General features: G+C 42.9%; 1 protein-coding gene across 1 annotated transcript in view; it reads right to left on the bottom strand.

The window, feature by feature from the left end:
* cfap92 (cilia and flagella associated protein 92 (putative)) overlaps window positions 1-20484 on the bottom strand; it is a 142225-nt gene that overhangs the window by 30658 nt on the left and 91083 nt on the right. Inside the window, exons 10-13 of the mRNA XM_055648201.1 lie at window positions 12484-13429; window positions 7215-7409; window positions 3612-3882; window positions 2202-2363 (exon numbers count right to left, since the gene is read on the bottom strand). Of these exons, the coding sequence (XP_055504176.1) occupies window positions 2202-2363; window positions 3612-3882; window positions 7215-7409; window positions 12484-13429 (1574 nt within the window). The remainder of the gene's footprint in view (window positions 1-2201; window positions 2364-3611; window positions 3883-7214; window positions 7410-12483; window positions 13430-20484) is intronic.

The raw sequence follows: 20484 nt of genomic DNA on the forward strand, positions 1-20484 counted from the left end.
TTACTAAGGCGTTTGATAAAGTATTTCAAGGGAGGGTGATCCAGAAAATTGAGATGAACGGGATTTCCCGATGACTTGGTTGCTTGGATTCAGAACTGGCTTACTGACAGAAGAAGGGGGTTGTGGTGGAAGGGTGTTATTCTGGCTGGAGATCCAGAGGAGTTCCACAGAGATCGTCTGCAAACTTACTAACCAACCCATCTACATACTTGTCGTGGCATCAGGAAAGACACCAGGTTCAGCAGTGACTACACTGACACTCAGTTGTGCAATGTTTTATTTACAGTGGTGAGAAAGTCCAGGACCAGAGGGGAGCATTGTTCGATAGCGATTGCTATCTCAGGCTCATCTTGGCAGCTCAGTCCTGGTCTCGAAGGAGGAGGCAGGTTGATCTCAGGCTTCTCCCTACAATTCACCCTTGCCTCCAGAGGAGGCTCTGGCAGTCTCTGGTTTATACTGAGTTAACTGAGCATGCAGGGTTATTCTGGAGACTCAGTCATTGCCTCTGTGTGTGGACAGCAAGAGCCACTTAGTCTTAGCCTCAGTGGAAGAGCTGGCAGTCCAGAGCTGATTTCGGGCAGCCCAGTTTTGACCACAGAGTGGTGCTAGTGGTCTCGTGTCAGTCACAGTGGCTCAGTCTTCCTCGAACCAGTGACAGGGGAACACAACTAGCAGCGAGGCTCCCCACTTTCTCCCCCTTCCTCTCTCCCTCATTCTTCCTCTGCTGCTTCTTCTCTCAACCTCACTCTTTCCCTCCCATATTATATATAAACATACTGTACATATACACAAAAACACATACAAATATATATGCACACATACATTCATACACACACACACGAGACCAAGTGCAGACCTGTTGGGTCTGTTCCCCCAATGCGTGTTTGCGGGGGTGGGGGGGGCGGTATGCGGCATAACACATACTAGCCACTCCCACACACACACTAACTACCCCCCTTGATATTATATTATTATTAATTTGCTCCTTTTACCCCATAACCCTATCCACTGACACATAGCTCCCAACTCACAGGCGCATCTAGAGAGGGAAGAGGGGGGTAGAGAGTGAGGGCAGAGAGAGAATGGGGAGAAACAGAGAGAGAGAGGCAGAGACAGAAGGGCATGAGACAGAGGGAGAGGGGGAGTGGAGGGGAGGGGAGGAGGAGAGGGAGGGTGGGTGAGAGGGGAAGGGGTGGGGGTGGGAAGGGAGGGGGAGAGGGGATGTAGGGGAGGGGTGGAGGGGAGGGGTGGAGTGTGGAGGGGAAGGGGGTTTAAGGGAAGGAGGATGGGCGAGGGCAGAGGTGGTAGGTAAGTGGAAGGGAAGAGAGAGAGAGAGGGGAGAGGGGGAGAGAGAGAGGGAGACCAAGAGAGGGACAGAGACAGAAGGAGAGAGACAGAGTGGGAGAGAGGGGAGGGGGAGGAGAGAGAGAGAGAGAGAGAGGGGGAGAGATAGAGAGAGAGAGAGAGAGAGAGAGAGAGAGGAGAGAGAGAGAGGGAGAGAGAGAGAGAGAGAGAGAGAGAGAGAGGGAGATGGAGAGAGAGAGGGATATGGAGAGAGAGAGAGAGAGAGGAGAGAGAGAGAGAGAGAGAGAGAGAGAGAGGGGCGGGGCGGCAGCTCGCGAGGGCCCGATCTGAGGATGGTGAAAAGCAGCGGGGGGACCAGCAGACCGTGGCTTCCGCTAAGGGAAACGCACCCACCAGCGTGACAGAGCCGGGCCGGAGGGGGGGAAGAGGGGAATAGGGGAAGAGGGGGGGAGGGGGGGGGGTACAGACACACTCACACAGGGGGGAGAGAGGGGGGGAGAGGGAGGGGGGGAGGGAAGGGAGAGAGAGGGAGGGAAGAGAGAGTGGGGGGAGAGAGAGAGGGGGGGGGGCCAGGAGGTAGGTGGGCCTCGATTGGTGGGCATATGGGCATTGTGATGTCAGCAGCTGTCAAGCTGCGATTATTTTTTTTAAAGTGAGGTTTGTGAACAACTTTAATCAAAATCTGGGGGAATACTTGAACGAATTTAGAGAGGAGTGGATTTCTGAAATCAGAAGTTAAATAGCTACTTAAATCGCTACCAAAAATCTCCGCATTTTTGCATCTGGTTTTCGAGGAGATATATTTCAAAGGCAAAATAACATACACACACACAGTTTTAAAAGTATATAGATAGATATGTACACACATGCTGTTTTATATATATATCAATCCATACCAGAGCCATTTCCTGCCGCAACAATTGCTTTGCCTTCTCCGTAGAGCTGAAGGTCTGAATGGAATAGTTGTGTACCTTTCTCCCTTCAGGTGGCACAAACACTATTGACCTTGGTTTGATTTCCATCGACTTGCTGGCTTCATAAACTGCATCAATGTTATTCTGAAAAGAGAAAATGTTTGGTGTTCAAATAATTTAGTTACTATAAAAAGATGTCAGATGGACATTTTCATTTCAAAGTATTTTATTTTTTTCTATTAAACCTATTATCAATCCAAGAATGGTTCTGGATTGAACTCTCAGATTTTTGCAGCCCAAAATATTTAGAATCCATCAGCGTTTACTGAAAAATTGTAGCATTCGATACATTGGTATAAGTTCAATGTCATTTCTTGAACGCAAACAACTATCTCTTTACAAATTAATGGAAAATGTCTTTTTTTGAATTTAAGTTTTTTTCATTTTTTGTTTGTCTTTAATACTGATAATTCTGCTATAACATACATTTGCATTACATGTATTGTATATAATGCGAGTAATGAATTAGGAAACACTGTTTGCAATATGTGGGCTGGCGTGGAATAACACAATTTCAATTGGGAACAAGAGAACCACTTAAAAGTGAATTCAGAAATTGACATGCAGAGAAAAAGCTGTCTTTGATTTAAACAGTGTGTGTGGGGGGGGGGGGGGTAGAGTGTTTCCATGTAATCTCCCCACAGTATTCAGGCACATTGTATCTCAAGAACACAGCTGCTACTTTAACTGTGAGTGGCTATTGAAAATGGCAAACAATCATTTCCATTCACACTTGTATCCTATCCTATCAAACAATGTAATATACAACCTTACGTATTTTATAAGAACAAAAATATACTGCAGGAAAAATAATTTTGTTACTACGATTCTGAAACTCTCTAGAGCCCCTAACCTCCTTTATACCATTGGTACAATTGTCCTTATATTGTGATTTTCTATAATGACCTCTCCTAGAAACACAACTATCACATAAAAGAAAGACATACATCCACATATCACCCAGTAGTGGACAACATTAGATTGGTGCATTATTTGCAAACAATAGTGCTCGAACAGTTGATGGTAGAAATCCATTATACCTTTGTAGCCATATTGTAACAATTCATATTCAATGATTCAATGATTCATATCACAGTAACACTCATATTATGTACATAACTCAATGTACATAAGTTATGTACACTGAGTTATAACGTATGTACATAAGTACATAACTCAGATTGAACCCCAGGAATAATGTCATAGAACAGAAAAAAAATCTAATATCATTTTATATATCACAATAATAACATATCAAGTAGGGAAATATTTTTAAACCTTTAGAATAATCATTTTTAGCCACTATGTAAATGTTTGTTCTCAAACTATTACCTGAATGTGATTTGTGAGGATTATTTGATTCCGTTTGGTCTGTACATATCTTGTATTGTAAATGTCCAGTGGAGCACGGTAAGCCTTTTTTGGTGCAATTTCAGAAACGAGTAATGATGGGATGGCTGGCAAGCCGATGAGGATATGTGGATCAGTTTCAGAGGCTGGGATGCCAAACTCCCGGCTCAGAACTGTTATCATTGCTGCTGTTGGGAAGAGGTCACCCTGTACCACTTCTCTCAGCTTCTTAGCCAAGCAAAGGTATTGAAGTCTGAGAAACAAAAAATAATCTAAGTTATAATTTAACTGGAGAAATAAATGATTCATGTTCCCTAAAGATTCTGGAATACAAATCTCAATTTAAAAATAACAGTCAAGCTTAAAAAAAAGACATACATCATCACTGAAATATCAAAGAACGACAGGGTTTTAGTCGTACCTAATTTGGGGGGAAATTAAATTTTATGTTTTTTATTGTCATATTATCCCAACCAAGCTCATCTCCAAACTCATGGAACTTGGATTCAAGTACACCATTAACTAGATCCTTGACAGCCTGACCAACAGACAACAAACAGTGAGGATAGATGACAAATTATCCTCTGTGATAATTCTCACCAGTGGTGCCCTGCAAGGATACGGTCTCACCCCCATATTATACTCCGTATGCACTACTGATTGTGCACAAAATACCAATCCAACTCAATTTACAAGTTCACAGGTGCCAGCACCATAGTGGGCTAGATACAAAAATAATAATGAGATGGAGTACAGGAAGGAGATTGAGAACCTCTTAGCCTGGTGCCAAGACAACAATCTCTCCCTCAACGACAACAAGGCAAAGGAGATTATGATTGACTTCAGGAAGTGAAGTGGCATTGAACAAGATGATCAAAAGCTTCAAATTCGGAGGAATAAATATCACCATCAATTTGTCCTGGACCAGCCACATTGAAGCTCTGGCCAAGAAAGCACCTCAACACCTCTACTTGTTTAAAAGGCTTCGGATGCTCAGCATGTCCCCAACAACCCTTGCCAACTTCTACAGATGTGCCATAGAAAGCATTTTATTAGGATACATCACAGCATGGTTTGGGAACAGCTACATCCAAGACCGCAGCATCTCTGGAGAACATAGATACGTGATGTTTCATGTTGAGACTCTTCTTCAGACTTATTGAATGGGATGGGAATTTGAAATGATTAGTAACTGAGAGATCCAGCAGTCCTCGGCAGATATACAGGAAGCCACATTGGGAACATCCAACGCACTAGATCAGTTTAGAGCGGTGGGCTACTGAACCTGTCTAATTTGGAAGGACTGCTGGGGCCCCTGGATGGAGTCAAGGGAGGAGATATAGCGACAGGTGTTACATCCCCTGCAGTTGCAGGGAAAAATACTTGGGGAGGGAGTGGTTTGGGTGGGATGGAATAGCTGAACTAAGGAGTTGCGAAGGATTTTATCTTCTCCCCAAAATCCACACAGAACTGTCCTGGCAGACCCGTTGTTTCTGCTTGTTCATGTCCCACCAAATTAATTTCCACATATCTCGACTCCATCCTATCCCCCTGGTCCCATCCCTCCCTACCTATGTCCAAGACACGTCACACGCTCTTTGTCTCTTCAACGACTTCTGTTTTCCAGGCCCCCACTCCCTCATCTTTATCATGGATGTCCAGTCACTCTACACCATCCCCCACCTGGAAGGTCTTAAACCCCTTAGGTTCTTCCTCGCCCTCAGAACCAGCCAATTTCCATCTACCAATACTCTCCTCCGCCCAGCAAAGTTGGTCCTTACACTCAACAACTTCTCCTTTGACTCCTCACACTTCCTCCAAATCCTAGGCGTACCTATGGGCACTCACATGGGCCCCAGCTACGCCTGCCTCTTTGTATGGTACGTCAAACAACCACTAATCCAGGCATACACTGGCCCTATCCCTGAATTCTACCTCCGCTACATTAATGACTGCATCTGCGCTGCCTCCTGCGCTCATGCAGAACTCACTGACTTCATCAATTTCCATCCTGCACTCAAATTCACTTGGACCAGCTCGGACACCGTTCCTGGATCTCACCGTCTCCATCGCAGGAGACAAACTATTAACCGATATCTACTACAAACCTACTGACTCCCATAGCTATCTTGACTACACTTCTTTCCATCCTGCTTCCTGTAAAGATTCTATCCCCTACTCCCGATTCCTCCATCTATACCGCATCTGCGCCCAGGATGAGGTTTTCCATACTAGATCATCAATGTCCTCAATCTTTAGGAAGATGAGGCTTTCACTAGGGTCTCCTCAATATCCCGCAGCTCCGCTCTTGCTCCCCCACCCCCATTCGTAACAAGGACAGAGTCCCCCTTATCCTCACCTTCCACCTTATCAGCCATCGCATACAGCATATAATCCACCAACATTTTCGCCATCTCCAACAGGATCCCACTACTGGCCACATCTTCCCATCTCCACCCCTTTCTGCTTTCCGCAGAGACCGTTCCCTCCGCAACTCCCTGGTCAACTCGCCCCTTCCCTCCCCAGATATTGTCCCCTGCACCCGCAGGAGATGCAACACCTGTCCCTATACCTCCCCTTCGACTCCCCCCAACAGTCTTTTCAGCTGAGCCAGAGGTTCACTTGCACCTCCGCCAACCTCATCCACTGTATCCGCAGTTCCAGGTGTCAACTTCTGTACATTGGCGAGACCAAGCGCAGGCTTGGTGATCGTTTCACTGAACACCTCCGCTCAGTCCACCTTACCTACCTGATCTTGGGCCTCCTCCATCGTCAGAGTGAGGCAAAGTGCAAATTGGAGGAACAGCACCTCATATTTCGCTTGGGCAGCTTACATCCCAGTGGTATGAACATTGACTGCTCTAACTTCAAATAGCCCTTGCTTTCCGTCTCTCTGCATCCCCTCTCCCTACCGAGTTCTCCCACTAGTCTTACTTTCTCCGACTACATTCTATATCTGTCCCGCCCACTCCCCTGTCATCAGTCTTATGTTGCCTGACCCACTGAGTTACTCCAGCATTTTGTGTATATCTTCGAGTTGCAGAGGGAGCGGTCTCTGCGGAAGGCGGATAGGGGTGGAGATGGGAGGATATGACTAGTGTTGGGATCACATTGGAGGTGACGGAAATGTCAGAATTCATATTCTCAATACAGATAGCCACATTTGTGATCGATGATATAAACAGCTGTCAAATATTGCCAAATATTATGATTGTATTCTTGAAATAATTCTGATACCAGATTTTTTTAACAGTTCAGTACTATTCTTCATACGTTCATGAGTTCTCGGAACAGAATTAGGCCATTCGGCCCATCAAGTTTACTTCTCCATTAAATCATGGCTGATCGATCTTTCCCTCTCAACTTCACTCTCCCCATAACCCCTGACACCCTTAACTAAACAAATATTCTTCAATTCTATATTTAACCAAATATCAATCACAACCTTTAATTTGAATATATGGATATGGATATCGGAGAGCTGACAGTTCACCATTATTGTCTTTTGAATAAGTAATATGCATAAAATACAATATTCCATCAAACACCTCATTAATTAATTGTACCTGTAACAGAAGGTCTCACCTGTACAATGCCTGTACACAGTCCTGAGGTGCCATATCCCTGACATATAACAAAGGTTGCTTTATAATTGCACTTAAAGGCTCATGGAGGTGCATGTGATAAAATCTATCTCCTAAATTTGTATATAACCGCTGTTCAAAACTGAAGTCAGAATTGTACAGAACTTTAACCTTCTCTTCTTCTTCAGCTATGTATCTGGAAAATATAAGTAAAAGAAAAAAGATTAATATTTAACAATTGAAATTTCCCTTGAGAGTCATGACATAAAGTAGGAGTTGGACAAGGCCATTTGGTCCTGCTTTGCCGTCTATCCTACACCATTTTCCCATACTATCAATTCCTTTAACATCCATAAAAACATCTGTCAATCTGTTTCGAATGTGATCAATGATTGAGCATTATCAGAGAATTACAAAGATTCTTCACTTGCCGAGGGGAGATATTTATCTTCACTTTGGTTGTGAATGACCATCCCGGGTGCCAGAGGTTATGGGGATAAGGCAGGAGAATGGGGTTAGGAGGAAGAGATAGATCAGCCATGATTGAGTGGCAGATTTGATGGGCCGAATGGCCTAATTCTACTCCTATCACATAATCTTATGATCCATTTATTTTGATACTCCCATACCCAGTTCCAGCCTCCTTAGTCAGGGCAAACATTCTCCCTACGTCTCTCTACCTTCACAAACCCTTGAAGAAATGTTCATTTTAAATGAAGTCACATACCATTCTTTGAAACTCTGGTGAAACAGAAGTCTAGCCTAATTAATCTCTTCTCAAGATAGATCTGTAATCCCAGGAAACAGTCCAGGAATACGCAGAAACAAGGAAACTGCAGGTGCAGGTTTATTGAAAAAGTGCTCAGATAACTCAGCAAGTCACGCAGCATCTCTAAAGAACATGGATAGGGGATGTTTGGGTCGGGACCCTTCTTCAGACTGATTGTGTTGTGGGAGGGGAAAAAGAGAGAAGGGTCAGGACAAAAGCTGGCAAGATACAGGTGATTTAGATGGGGGGGTGATTGCAGATGGTTGAATAAAGGCCAGAGATGAGAAGTTCAAAAGGTGTGAGATAAAGATGGAAGAGTTGTGAATTGCAAAGCCAGAGGAATAGATTTGCCGAACATTTGCGCTTGGTTCACCAAGGTCTACCAGATCTTACCAAGGTCTACCAGATGAGAAGAACTTTTTTCACACAGAGAGTGGTGAATCTCTGGAACTCTCTGCCACAGAGGGTAGTTGAGGCCAGTTCGTTGGCTATATTTAAGAGGGAGTTAGATGTGGCCCTTGTGGCTAAGGGGATCAGAGGGTATGGAGAGAAGGCAGGTACGGGATACAGAGTTGGATGATCAGCCATGATCATATTGAATGGCGGTGCAGGCTCGAAGGGCCGAATGGCCTACTCCTGCACCTAATTTCTATGTTTCTATGTTTCTATCTCCCGGTTGCTAATCATTTTAAAAGCCCTGTCCCACTATACGAGTTTACCCAAGAGCCCTCCCGAGCTAAAAATAAAATCAAACTGATGGTAAGCACGTAGAATGAACGTAGCGGGTACGTAGGAGCTCGAGGACGTCTCTTAGCGCTAACGGCAGGTACTCAGGAAACGCGGTAACCTCGGGAAGACTCGTGAAGAATTTTCAACATGTTGAAAATTGTCCACGAGAGCCCCAAATACCTACGAGCAGCCATTACCGTAAATCTTCGAGATTGAATCAGGGCAAAACTCGGGAGAACTCTTGAATGAACTCGTACAGTGGGACAGGGCCCACTCATTGCCCCATTCCTACACTGACCTTTCTGTCCTTGGCCTTCTCCATTGCCAGAGTGAGGGCACACGCAAACTGGAGGAACAGCATGTGATATTCCGCTTGGGTATCTTACAATGTTATGAATATTGAATTCTCCAATTTTGGATAACTAACCAAACACACCACCTTCTTTCCCCACCCGCTTCCCCCTCCCCTCCCCCTCCCATCCCAGTGCCCCACCTGGACACATCCATTTCCCCCTTCCTTCCTCTGGTTATATTCGCTACCTTCTAATTGGTACGAATCCTTCCAGAACCTATTAAAAAATTAGAAAATCATAACCAGAGCTTCCACTATCCCCACTGCCATCTCTTTAAAAACTCTAGGATGTAGATCATTATGTCAATGGGATATAGACACAAAGAGCTGGATTAACTCAGCGGGCCAGACAGCATCTCTGGAGAAAAGGAATAGGTGACGTTTCAGGTTGAGAACCTTTTTCAAACCTTCAGCCTGAAGATGGGTCTTGACCTGAAACGTCACCCATTCATTTTCTCCAGAGGTGCTGTCTGACCCACTGAGTTACTCCAGCTTTTTGTGTCTACCTTCGCTTTAAACCAGCATCTACAGTTCCTTCCTACACATGCCAATGGGATATATCAGTTCCCAGGCTCACTAAGTTTGAGTGGTATCTTTTCATTAACATGAATCTCCGGTATTTCATTTGCATTGGCTTCTTGCTTAGTTAGTGTACTTGGAGGATTTTTGTATTTTCTACTTAAGGGGCTGTCCCACTTGGGTGACCTAACTGGCGAGTTTAGAAGAGTTTGAATATATGACATGTTGAAGACCTCCTTCGACTTCCTTCGACTATGTTGAAGGCCAGCTTCGACTAGGTACGAATAGCTGCGACTAACTTCTGGAAAATTGGACACCGAATAGTGGAGAGTGAAGACGTCCTCCTTCGATCTCTTTCAACCTCCCTTTGACTATGATGAAGACTATCTACGACTACCTTCGACTACCTCGATTACCTACGACTAACATGCCGACCTACTACGACTAAACCTACGAGTAAAAAAATATCGATTTTTTCCAAGGCCACCTTTTTTTACTCGCGGGCATTTTTTAACATATTGAAAAAAACGCCGCGACCTAGATGAGGCCTCGAGTACACGGGGACTACAATCAAGCATGAAGGAGAGTTACGAAGACCTTGTGTCGACCATGCTGCGAGTATGAGTCGAGGGCAAACTCTCCAGAACTCACGGATTAGGTCGCCCAAGTGGGACAGGCCCTTTAACTCATCTGTTATACCTCTCATTCCCCATTTTAAGTAATCCCACCTCTATATGCAAGGGATCAACATTTCCCCTTGCTAGTCTTTTTCTTATTTACACAACTCTAGAAGCTCTTGCCATCTATTTTAATGGTTCTTGATAGCTTATTCTTTCTATTTTAATTTATTCATTTCTTAGCCACCATTTGCTGAATTCTAAAACACTGCCAAATCTCAGGCTATCTGCTTTTTCTGGTAACTACACAAGGTTTTCCCTTAATTTCTCCTGTAATCCTTGGTTGGATTACTATCCCTGCTGTGCTTTTAGTACTCTAAAAATAAATATATATTTGTTGCAAATCACATGTTTTTCTGTACATGCTAAATGCTGCCCACATCCGGCCCACTGTCATAGCCTTTAATGCAGCTTCCATACCCACCATAAGCAACCTGCCCCTCATATCTTTATAGATTCCGTTTTTCAATTTGAAAACGATCACTTCATATTAAATTCACAAGTGGCGATGTTAGATTCTCTCATATCATGGTCACTTTATTCTTGTGATTCTTTTAGAACAACAGGGTTAATAATTAACCCATTCTCCCTGCAAACAACCTGTTCCTTGTGTCCTTTCATGTCCTAATCCCTAATCTATGAATGGGATAATAGGAATGGAACTGAACTTGGTGGGGTGGAAGATTGCAACCTTCACGTGGTCTGCCCTGTTTCGACTAATACAATCAACTCGACGTGCACAAATGGAAGATCAAATAGAACAAGTTGTCCAACAACTTTAGGCCGTGCACGCCACACGAAAGAAGAAGAACTGAACTTGGTGAAACACCATGCTCAAATCAACATCCTGTTTTACATGACATCCAAGGTTTCGTCAAGCAATCACGTATGGTGACAAATGTCTTCTAATTCAACAAGAGTCTTGTGGTTTTGTTCAAGAATGATCGTATTGCCTATTATCCAGTAAATTAATATTTGTAAAATCAGTGTTTATGTAAACTATCTCACATGCTGTCCTTGCTCATGCTGACTGTTAAATATGTTTCTCATCATAGGGTGGACCTTGCCAAGTTTGTTTCTTTATGTATCAGATTTTTTTCCTGACTGGAAAAACTCAATGGATTCTTCAAATTAAAGACTACACAGCTCTACTTGTGAGATTGCCAGCATGAGACTTGGAACAGAAATGTCATATGGGACTGACTTTTCACTTTCCCTCTATAGTACATATTTCCTTCCCCAGCAGCCTTTTCCTCAGACCTCTAGTCAGCTGTTAAGCAGGTTGCCTTGACCTCCTGCAGAAAACGACACACTAACCCTGCTGACTATTCTAAATCCACAAACAATGAATAAAAGAATTAGGGAATATTTTGCTGGACAGGATGCATCGCACCCGATCCTCCTGGATTCAATATATTAGACAATAGACAATACACAATAGATGCAGGAGTAGGCCATTCGGCCCTTCGAGCCAGCACCGCCATTCAATGTGATCATGGCTGATAATTCCCAATCAGGACCTCGTTCCTGCCTTCTCCCCATATCCCCTGACTCCGCTATTTTTAAGAGCCCTATCTAGCTCTTTCTTGAAAGCATTCAGAGGACCTGCCTCCACCACCCTCTGAGGCAGCGAATTTCACAGACTCACCACTCTCTGTGAGAAAAAGTGTTTCCTCGTCTCCGTTCTAATTGGCTTAATCCTTATTCTTAAAAGATCTTATTGAAAGGCTACTTTAAAAGCAGCATTTTTCACAGTTTCTCTTATTTAGTTACCAATTGTCAATTATCCTTTTGGCATTTTGCATATGTACTTCAATGTGATTTTTTTTTTAGAGTATTTTTTCTTTATAAATCCACACACTGGTCAACCTGAGGAGCACCTTCAGCAACAGACTGGTTCCTCCAACTTGCAGCACGAAATTGCACAGGAGATCCTTTTTTCTCTGTGGCTATGACTGTTTAACACCTCCCCCTTCTGTCAAGGGATAGATGAGATGGACTCCCCTCTCCCGCCACCTATCCCCCCCCCCCCCCCCCCCCCTCCCCTCTCCACCTCCCCAATGTTTGCACATCCCCAATCCTTTCCACTCGTCACTTCAATGTCATGTTTCAGGTGTCTTGGTATGTTTTATGACAGTTGCCAGACCAATTATCCACCTGGGATAAATAAAGTTATATGGTATTGTATCGTATACAGTTTATGTTTTGCAATGGATCATCTCACCCAAGGTTCTCCCACAATGTCTTGAGTCCTTTGTTCTTCAGACCCTCCAAAACAAAGAGGTGAAATACTCCATCCATTACGTGAAAACCTGTCACAATATCCTGATCAGAAGTTGAGTCAATGTCCATAAAAGAACCTGAAATACTATTCCATTGGGAATTGCCTTTCTGTTCAGAGTCTGGTCTCAGTTCGGCCTCCACTGTTGCGTTTTCGCTTGACTGTGAATCCGCACAAAGAGTTAGAGAATTAATTGCATTAATTTGACCTAGTAGACTATGAAGAAAAGTTCTGTTTTTATAATCAAAAATGTATATAATCCGACCATATTGGCAGTCCTCTAGTCCAATTGGGAGATATTCCTTCCTTTTTGATAATGGATATGCCAGTTGAACTCTCACATTGAGGACAGTGTTTGAGTCTAGATAATGACCTTTTGGTAATGGCTTTCCCTCTGGTCCATCAACAGCTCCTGCAACACCTGCAATATGTCCATTCAATCCATGGGGTTGATAACCTAATGGATCTGGCAAGTCACAGTTCTGAATGGAGACGGCAACATTCAAGCACGTTTCACCATAAACCAGTTCTGAGAAACTCAGCTTTGCGACGCCATAAGGGTCCCAAGATTTATTTGTTTCCATGAAGGGGTCGTGAATAGTGCGTTTATTGCTAACAAGGCCAACGTTGCTCAGTTTGGTATCTTCAGGTTCAGTGCCAAACAATGCTGGTGGCTGGGATTGTGGTTTTATCTTCCTGTCACGGTCATGGACTTCTATCGCCAGTGGTGGACCCTGGAAATACTCTTTGAGTTTGGCTGGATTGATGATCCCTGTTAGAATCACATTGATATCCTTGAAGGTAATCTCTGTTCCATGTTCCCTTCCTTTAGTTTGATGACAAGGCAGGTTATAAAATTGATACTGACAGTACACAGGGTCACATTTTTTCCTGGAATGGAAACAATAATAGGACATAATTATCATTCATTGCATTTCTCAAAATTCAGATAATTAAATCTTCTCGACATATATATTTGTAGTGAGTGTAAAACTGGAGGTACAGATTGTATAACCACGTGTGTAAACAGATTGAAAAATAGTTTACTTTCATGTTAGAATTTTCCATTTACCTTATTTTCCCCATATGCTAAATATTTTGTCTATAAAAGCTTTGTTTGGTGATAAAAAGCAAATCACAATAAAAAAAACAATGTTATTTTGATGCATTGTTTTGTCCACGACAATTTTAACTGAAAGATCTTTAACTTGAACAATAACTCTATTTCTTTCTTTCTTTCTGATATTATCTGACCTGCTGAGAATTTCCAGCATTTTTTGTTTTATTTCAATCTCCAGCCTCTGCAATATTTAACTAATTCAATTTTTGCCCGTTCAGGAGAAAAAAAAAACATACGATCAATTACAATTATGTATTGTGTTTCTGCTGACTGGTTAGCATGCAACAAAAAGCTTTCCACTGTACCTCGGTACACGTGACAATACACTAAATTGAAACTGAAACCAAAGTAAACGATTTCTAATTAGATTAGATTATTACTTTATTAATCCCCTTATTCAGGGGAAATTCAGATGTCCTTGCAGCACACTAATAAAAATACAACATAGCATTCAAGAAGTTTAACATTAAAACATAAAACATCCCCCCACAGAGGTTCCCACTGTGGGGGAAGGCACAAAGTCCAGTCCCCATCCTCTTGTCCACCCAGAGTCAGGCCTATTGAGGCCTCCACAGTCGCCGTTACGGGGCCCGATGTTCCCGGCCGTTCTCGCCAGGTGATGGTACTCCGGCATCGGTAGAACCCTCTGTTCAACAATGACATTAAAATTTATTCCACTTATGGAGTTAGATTATAAATATTAATTTATGATTATTCCACTGGTGCTAACGGGAATAGAATAATTGGCTAGTATCATAGAATACAATAATCACACTGTTGAATAATGTAATTAGTCCATTATACATGCTTGATTCGTGGTAAATTCAATCCAGTCAGTCCCATTTCCCAGCTCTTTCCCATGTACCCTGTTATTTTTCTTCCTCAATTACTGTTCAAACTTTCCTTTGAAAGCCAAGTTTGAATCTATGGTGAATTCCAGATTGTGAATATTAACAATTGAAAATTAAGTTTTCACTTTGACTCCCCGTGGCTCTTAGCTAATAACTTTTAAAATAATCTCTATTTCAATCAGGGACCTCTTTTCTCTTTTACATTAAAGATGATGCCAGAGTTTTTCTGGTGACTTGCCATTTCTTCTGAGAGTCGGGAGGTTAAGTCCCATTTTGTCCAATTATATTATAAACCCCTTGCCTCTCTGTAACTATTTCTGGAGCTAAATGTTTTTATTGCTATGGAACCTCTTGCACAAAACAAACCATCTGACTAATTCCCAATACAAGAAACATTTACATGAGCTGCAAGAATTTAACCCTTTCCATTCCTGGGCCTCAGCAGGGTGACAGGGCAGTATTAAAGAACGGAATATGAAAAGGGTCCCGACACAAAACGTCTTCCATCCTCTTTCTCCTGAGATGCCGCCTGACCCACTGAGTTCCTCCAGTCCAGCACAATATGTCTATTGAAGAACAGAAATGTCAAACGTGACCATTCTAAGGAAGTAAAATAAATTTGAATAGGGAAGATCATTTAATCTAACGGTAGGATCCTATCAGAATATCTATTTTTTTCACAAACCAGATTTGGATTTTTGATCACTGTTCCAATTGTAATTTCGTCCATGTGTTGGAAGGTCACTTTCCGTGGAAGTTAAGCTTGCTTTACGATGTTTCCACCGCCAGTAAACTTGGTGCAGGATATTAGAAGAAAATTGGGACCATGTATTGACCGTAACAAGTTGTTAGTATGGTACCTGACACACTGACACACTTGAGCACACCATGCCTGGAGCTGGCACCTTCACAAGTGATTCCTTTCAGTAGATTCTTAGATGCTGCCTATTTCGATTGTTGTTAAGACTATAAAAGATCAATATTTCAACCACATGTGCATCTCAAATATTTAATATTCTTGTAGGTGAAGCTCCCAAACAAACGGTGAATCACTGCCATTCACAGTCCTTCTTTCCAAAATAAAAATTAAACAAATATAGAACAAATAAAGCAAAACAAGTAACAGTTCGGACATAAGATATTACCTTGTGCCCAGAAACATTGAAAACTGGAAACCTCCCTGGATCTGCTGCTGGTAAACTGGAGCTAAATAGGATTATCAGTGTATCTCCATCACTGAGTGGGAACAGCCCCTCACCACTCTTTCCCCAGTGCACAGACATTTCTCCCACCACCCCAGTCACACTGTTCCCTCCCACTGACTCATAAACTCACCTTCCATCCCTGAGTTCCACAGCACACTTTCACCCATTTATCTGCCTCTGGCTTTACATGTAAACCCTCCTCCTCTTTCCTAATCTGGCATTCTTTTGTCTCCTTTTCACCTCATGCCGTTGTTACTTACTCCACCATCTGATAATCCACCCCCATACCCACCTGTATCTACATATCACTTGCCAGACTTTGTCCCACCCTCATCTTTCTTTTACAGCTTTCTCCCCAATACTCCAATTAGTTTGAAGGGTCATCTGTCCATTTCCCTCCACAGATGTTGCCTGACTCGCTAAGTTCCCCCGGCATTTTGTTTGTTTGCACGAGAATCTGATGGGCTTCAGTGGGTAGGATGGTAAGCATAGGATGAGATGATTAACTCTACACGCGGGTCAGTTCATTGTTCTTTATTTAATGTGGTGATGATCTCATAAACCATGACATAAGACACACAATCACCAAAGTATTTATTAAAATGCTCAAATGTACATTTTCCCGTGCAAATGGTGGTGGAGCAGGAAAGCAAAGACTGCTGGAACATCTACTTCCTTGGGGCAAAGTTAAACTTTTCTACCAGGCTACTTCAACAGGCAAAAAGTGATCTTCCTGAAATGGTGACACTGACATGTTTAAATGTTTTATTACGCCTTATTGTATTTTTCATCTGTTTCACACCTAATTGCATTTGCACCAGAAGAAATCCCTCTGAAAGCTCTTAAATGGCAGAAGGCCAATAGCTAAATTTCTCACTGCACAGTAACTTTTCAGTCATTGTAATCTTATGGAATTTTCTTAAAGCAATGATTTCAGAATCACAATTTTCCCAATTTTTTGGTTTAGTTTAGTTTCAATAATAATAATAATAATCTTTATTTATATAGCACTTTTCAACAAAACCAGTATTTGAACCAAAGTGCTTTACAGAGTTTGATTAAATTAATAGAACAGACCAAAAGTCAATATATCCATACAAAAACAAAAAAGAGAAAAAAGAAAAAAAGACACAGAACAGTACACTATAGAAATCAACATGAAACGTCCCCCCACAGCATAATTCACTGTGAGGGAAGGCACTAAAAATATCCAGTTCTCCCCCTCATAGTCCACCCGAGGTCGGGGTCTATATGTGGCCTCCTCAGCCAACTCGATGTTCTCAGGCCCTCTGCCGCGAAGCTGGATCATCGGCGTCGGGTGAACATTCTTCTGCGGCCAGGACTGAAGCAGCCGCCTCCTCCCTGAAGACTGCAATGTCCAAAGTTCTCAGGCCACGCTGGCAGGACCTCTGACACTGGCGAGCTCGGACACCAGGCATGGGTGTTTAGGAAATCCTGGGCCGCCCCGCCCGCCGCGGCTGGACGCTCTGCAGCCGCATTCTCAGCGATTGTTGCAGTCGGCGTTCCCAGTGCCCGGAGCCCCCCCGAAAGGCGATCCGGTAATCGACCCATCGACCCGCTCCGTGCTGGTGTTGGTGTCCTCCAGCATCTGACACCGCCGGCGAAGCTGTGGTCCCGGCAAAAAAATCGTCGCTCCAGCTGTACTCGCTGCTCCATACTCGATGGTCAGATTGACCGCTCAGAGAGAACGTTTAAGAAGTGGTTCGGAAAGAAAACCGATACTCCGACCATGTAGGACTGGGATCAAAACAGTTTCCTCCACCCCCCACACCACCAGAGAAAGAAGACTTCCAATTAAAAGTTCCCACAGATCAGAGTCAAATATCAAAAAAAAAAAAGGACAAAGGACGGACTGCAGGAGGAGCAGCCATTATCACGACACAGCGCATCACCCCCGCAGTTTCGCCATCTTAGAGAGTCCTCTTGTGTCAGATAACTCTGCTGGTGTTTTAACTTCAAAGCTTTGGGGAGGAATCAAGCTTATGGATATTTCTGAGTTCTTGGAAAAGTCATCAGGGATAGAGGGAGAGATTAATTTGAGATCAAAACAGCAAAACCACAAAAGAAAATCACAGGCTGGTCTAATTTGACACATCGCTGATTCAGTGATGAAATTGGGCATCCCCCAGCATCCGAAAAAGATGGATCATGATCAGTTTGTGAGGGCAGAATATTGTGAGAAATGACATCAAAGCATATCTGAGAATTGTTTAAAATGGAGGAGATGCAAATTGGAGAAAGGGTTTACGCTAATAATAGGAGGGGGAGAAATTGCCTGGTTATATCAAGATACGGTGCGACGGGAGGGTGGGGCCTTTCTCCCACACAAGCCATAGGTGACTGGGCAATCTAAACCCAAGCACCAAGTTGTAAGTGGCCGAAGGAGCGCATCCCTCGGGACAGCCCCACTCTCCCACGGCCATGGCCGCCCTCCGCCTTCTCTCCCCCGTGCAACCACACTGTGACGGGCTGTGGGTCGGGTGGAGCGGAGGTGTAGGGCAATGTTCACCCCTCCACCATGATGTGATGGACGCGGGTGTCTGGACCAATCGCTGACAAGTCCCGCTCCCCGGCAACGTCATGTCCGTTATTTGACTTTTCTGTTGAGCGGCATTCAAATCGTTGGCTTGTAGGTGATGCCGCTTTTCGGGTAGAGGGCGTTTCAGGAACGGCCATTCGGTAAGTTTGCTTTTAGGCGACGCAGTCTTTCGGTTAGTTGGCGTTTCGACTTCGTACGCTTTTGGTTATTTGGCGTTTCAGCCTTATTTCCATTCGGTTATTTGGCTTCCACTTCTTTGCTTTGGCTTCTCGTCTGTCGGCGCCACGTCCGGGTACCGTAAACTATACCTCTGTACTGTAAATCTCCGGATCCATTATGCACTTTTAACAGGCTTTTCTATGGTGAGCCAACTTCAAAGATTCATCTACTGCTTTCCCCAAATCCTCCTGTCCTTTCCTCCCATGAAAATTGTGCTATTTGGGTTATACTGAAGTGACGAACTAAACTATATGGTTGAAAAAATTAATGTAACCACACTACAAGAGAAAAAAAGAAGATACCATTACATCAATCTGCATTGGTGTGGTATGTTTAATGTCTCAAGGTACTTCTCTGTGAATGAGTATATTAAAAGGTAATAAAAAGGAAAATTAGGGAAAGTGACCAGGAGGATTGTCATGATATAGATTTTGAAGTGGTTGGATACCATATATATTCTAGTAGTTTCATTATGGGTAATGTTCAAATTAGTGTAATTCAATATTGGTTACTACATAACCCCCCCCAGAAATGTCTGACCTTTGGAGAAATCGACCTGTAGACAGGTCTCATAAACTGAATAGTTACAGTGTCCTCCATAATTTTTGGGACAAAAACCCATCATTTATTTATTTGCCTCTGTATTCCACAATATGAGATTTGTAATAGAAAAAAATCACATGTGAACTATGTGCATCTGTACTCATATTTTTCCATGATACAAATATAAATGTGCAAAATGGATCAGATTTGACCTCTCTCAGACCTCTGCAAAAGTGTGTTTATCTTCTAAGTTTGTGATCTTTGGAACTAGACTGGGAAGTTTTTGATTTGGATACTATTATCCGGAACTATGTAAATCACATGGGAAATCTGTGAAGCATTTCTCTGATCTCTCATCTGGACTGCTGCTTACAGTATCACTTTTTGATTTCAGCTTATAGATTTAATGTTTTTTGTTAATCACTGAACCTGGAGGGTAGTAGATGGGAGTAAAGAGAGATTTTGATCATATAAGTCAATATATCAATAATCATTCCGATTATTTTAAACATCATACACTGCTATGGGCAGTGTGAAGAAGATTGCTGGGCCAAATGTTATCTGTTTATTTCCGACACAGATGCCCTCTGACCTGCTGAGTGCAACCAGCAGATTGTGTTTTGCTCAAAACTCCAGTATCTGTAGTCTCTTGTGTCACCATACTCTGCTGTGTGTTTTAACTTCAATCTTAGCTTTGGCTGACATCTATAAACTTGATCAAGCTTATGGATTAAAATTTCTGAGTTCTTGGAAAAGTCATCAGGGATAGAGGGAGAGATTAATTTGAGATCAAAACAGCAAAACAAAAAGAAAAATCACAGGCTGGTCTAATTTGACACATCGCTGATCAGTGATGAAATTGGGCAGCCCCGAGCATCCGAAAAAGATGGATCATGAGTCAGTTTGTGAGGGCAGAATATTGTGAAGAAATGACATCAAAGCATATCTGAGAATTGTTTAAAATGTGTTTCAAATCAATTGACGAGATGCAAATTGTTGGAGAAAGGTGACACGCTAATATTAGGAGGAACACTGGAAATTGCCTGTTCATTTGAAGCCACAGTTTCTGACCATGCGATTGGAAGGAGAAAGCCAAATTAACAAGATGATATCTACTGGCACTCGGGACATGGACATGGTCATTCCAAAGTTGAAGATGACTGCGAGTGTTTTAGATGTGGGGATTTTGGATATTTTGCCAAGGATTCATGTTGCTGGGATGTAAAGGAATGGCGGGAGAATAAACCAAAGCATTTATGTTCAGTGTTCTTGAAGTGTGTTTATTACATTCGGATCCAGGCGAGGATCTGACATTGGCCAACTAATAATATATCACAATTGCTATCACACTGGTACCCCGCTCAGAGGTAATACGTAGAACACTGATGTGCTATTATGTTTTCAGCTGTAGAAACAGGCCCTTTGGCCCGACTTGCCAACACCGAG

This window comes from Leucoraja erinacea, chromosome 16 (assembly GCF_028641065.1).
Source record: "Leucoraja erinacea ecotype New England chromosome 16, Leri_hhj_1, whole genome shotgun sequence".
In the NCBI taxonomy this organism is placed as follows: domain Eukaryota; kingdom Metazoa; phylum Chordata; class Chondrichthyes; order Rajiformes; family Rajidae; genus Leucoraja; species Leucoraja erinaceus.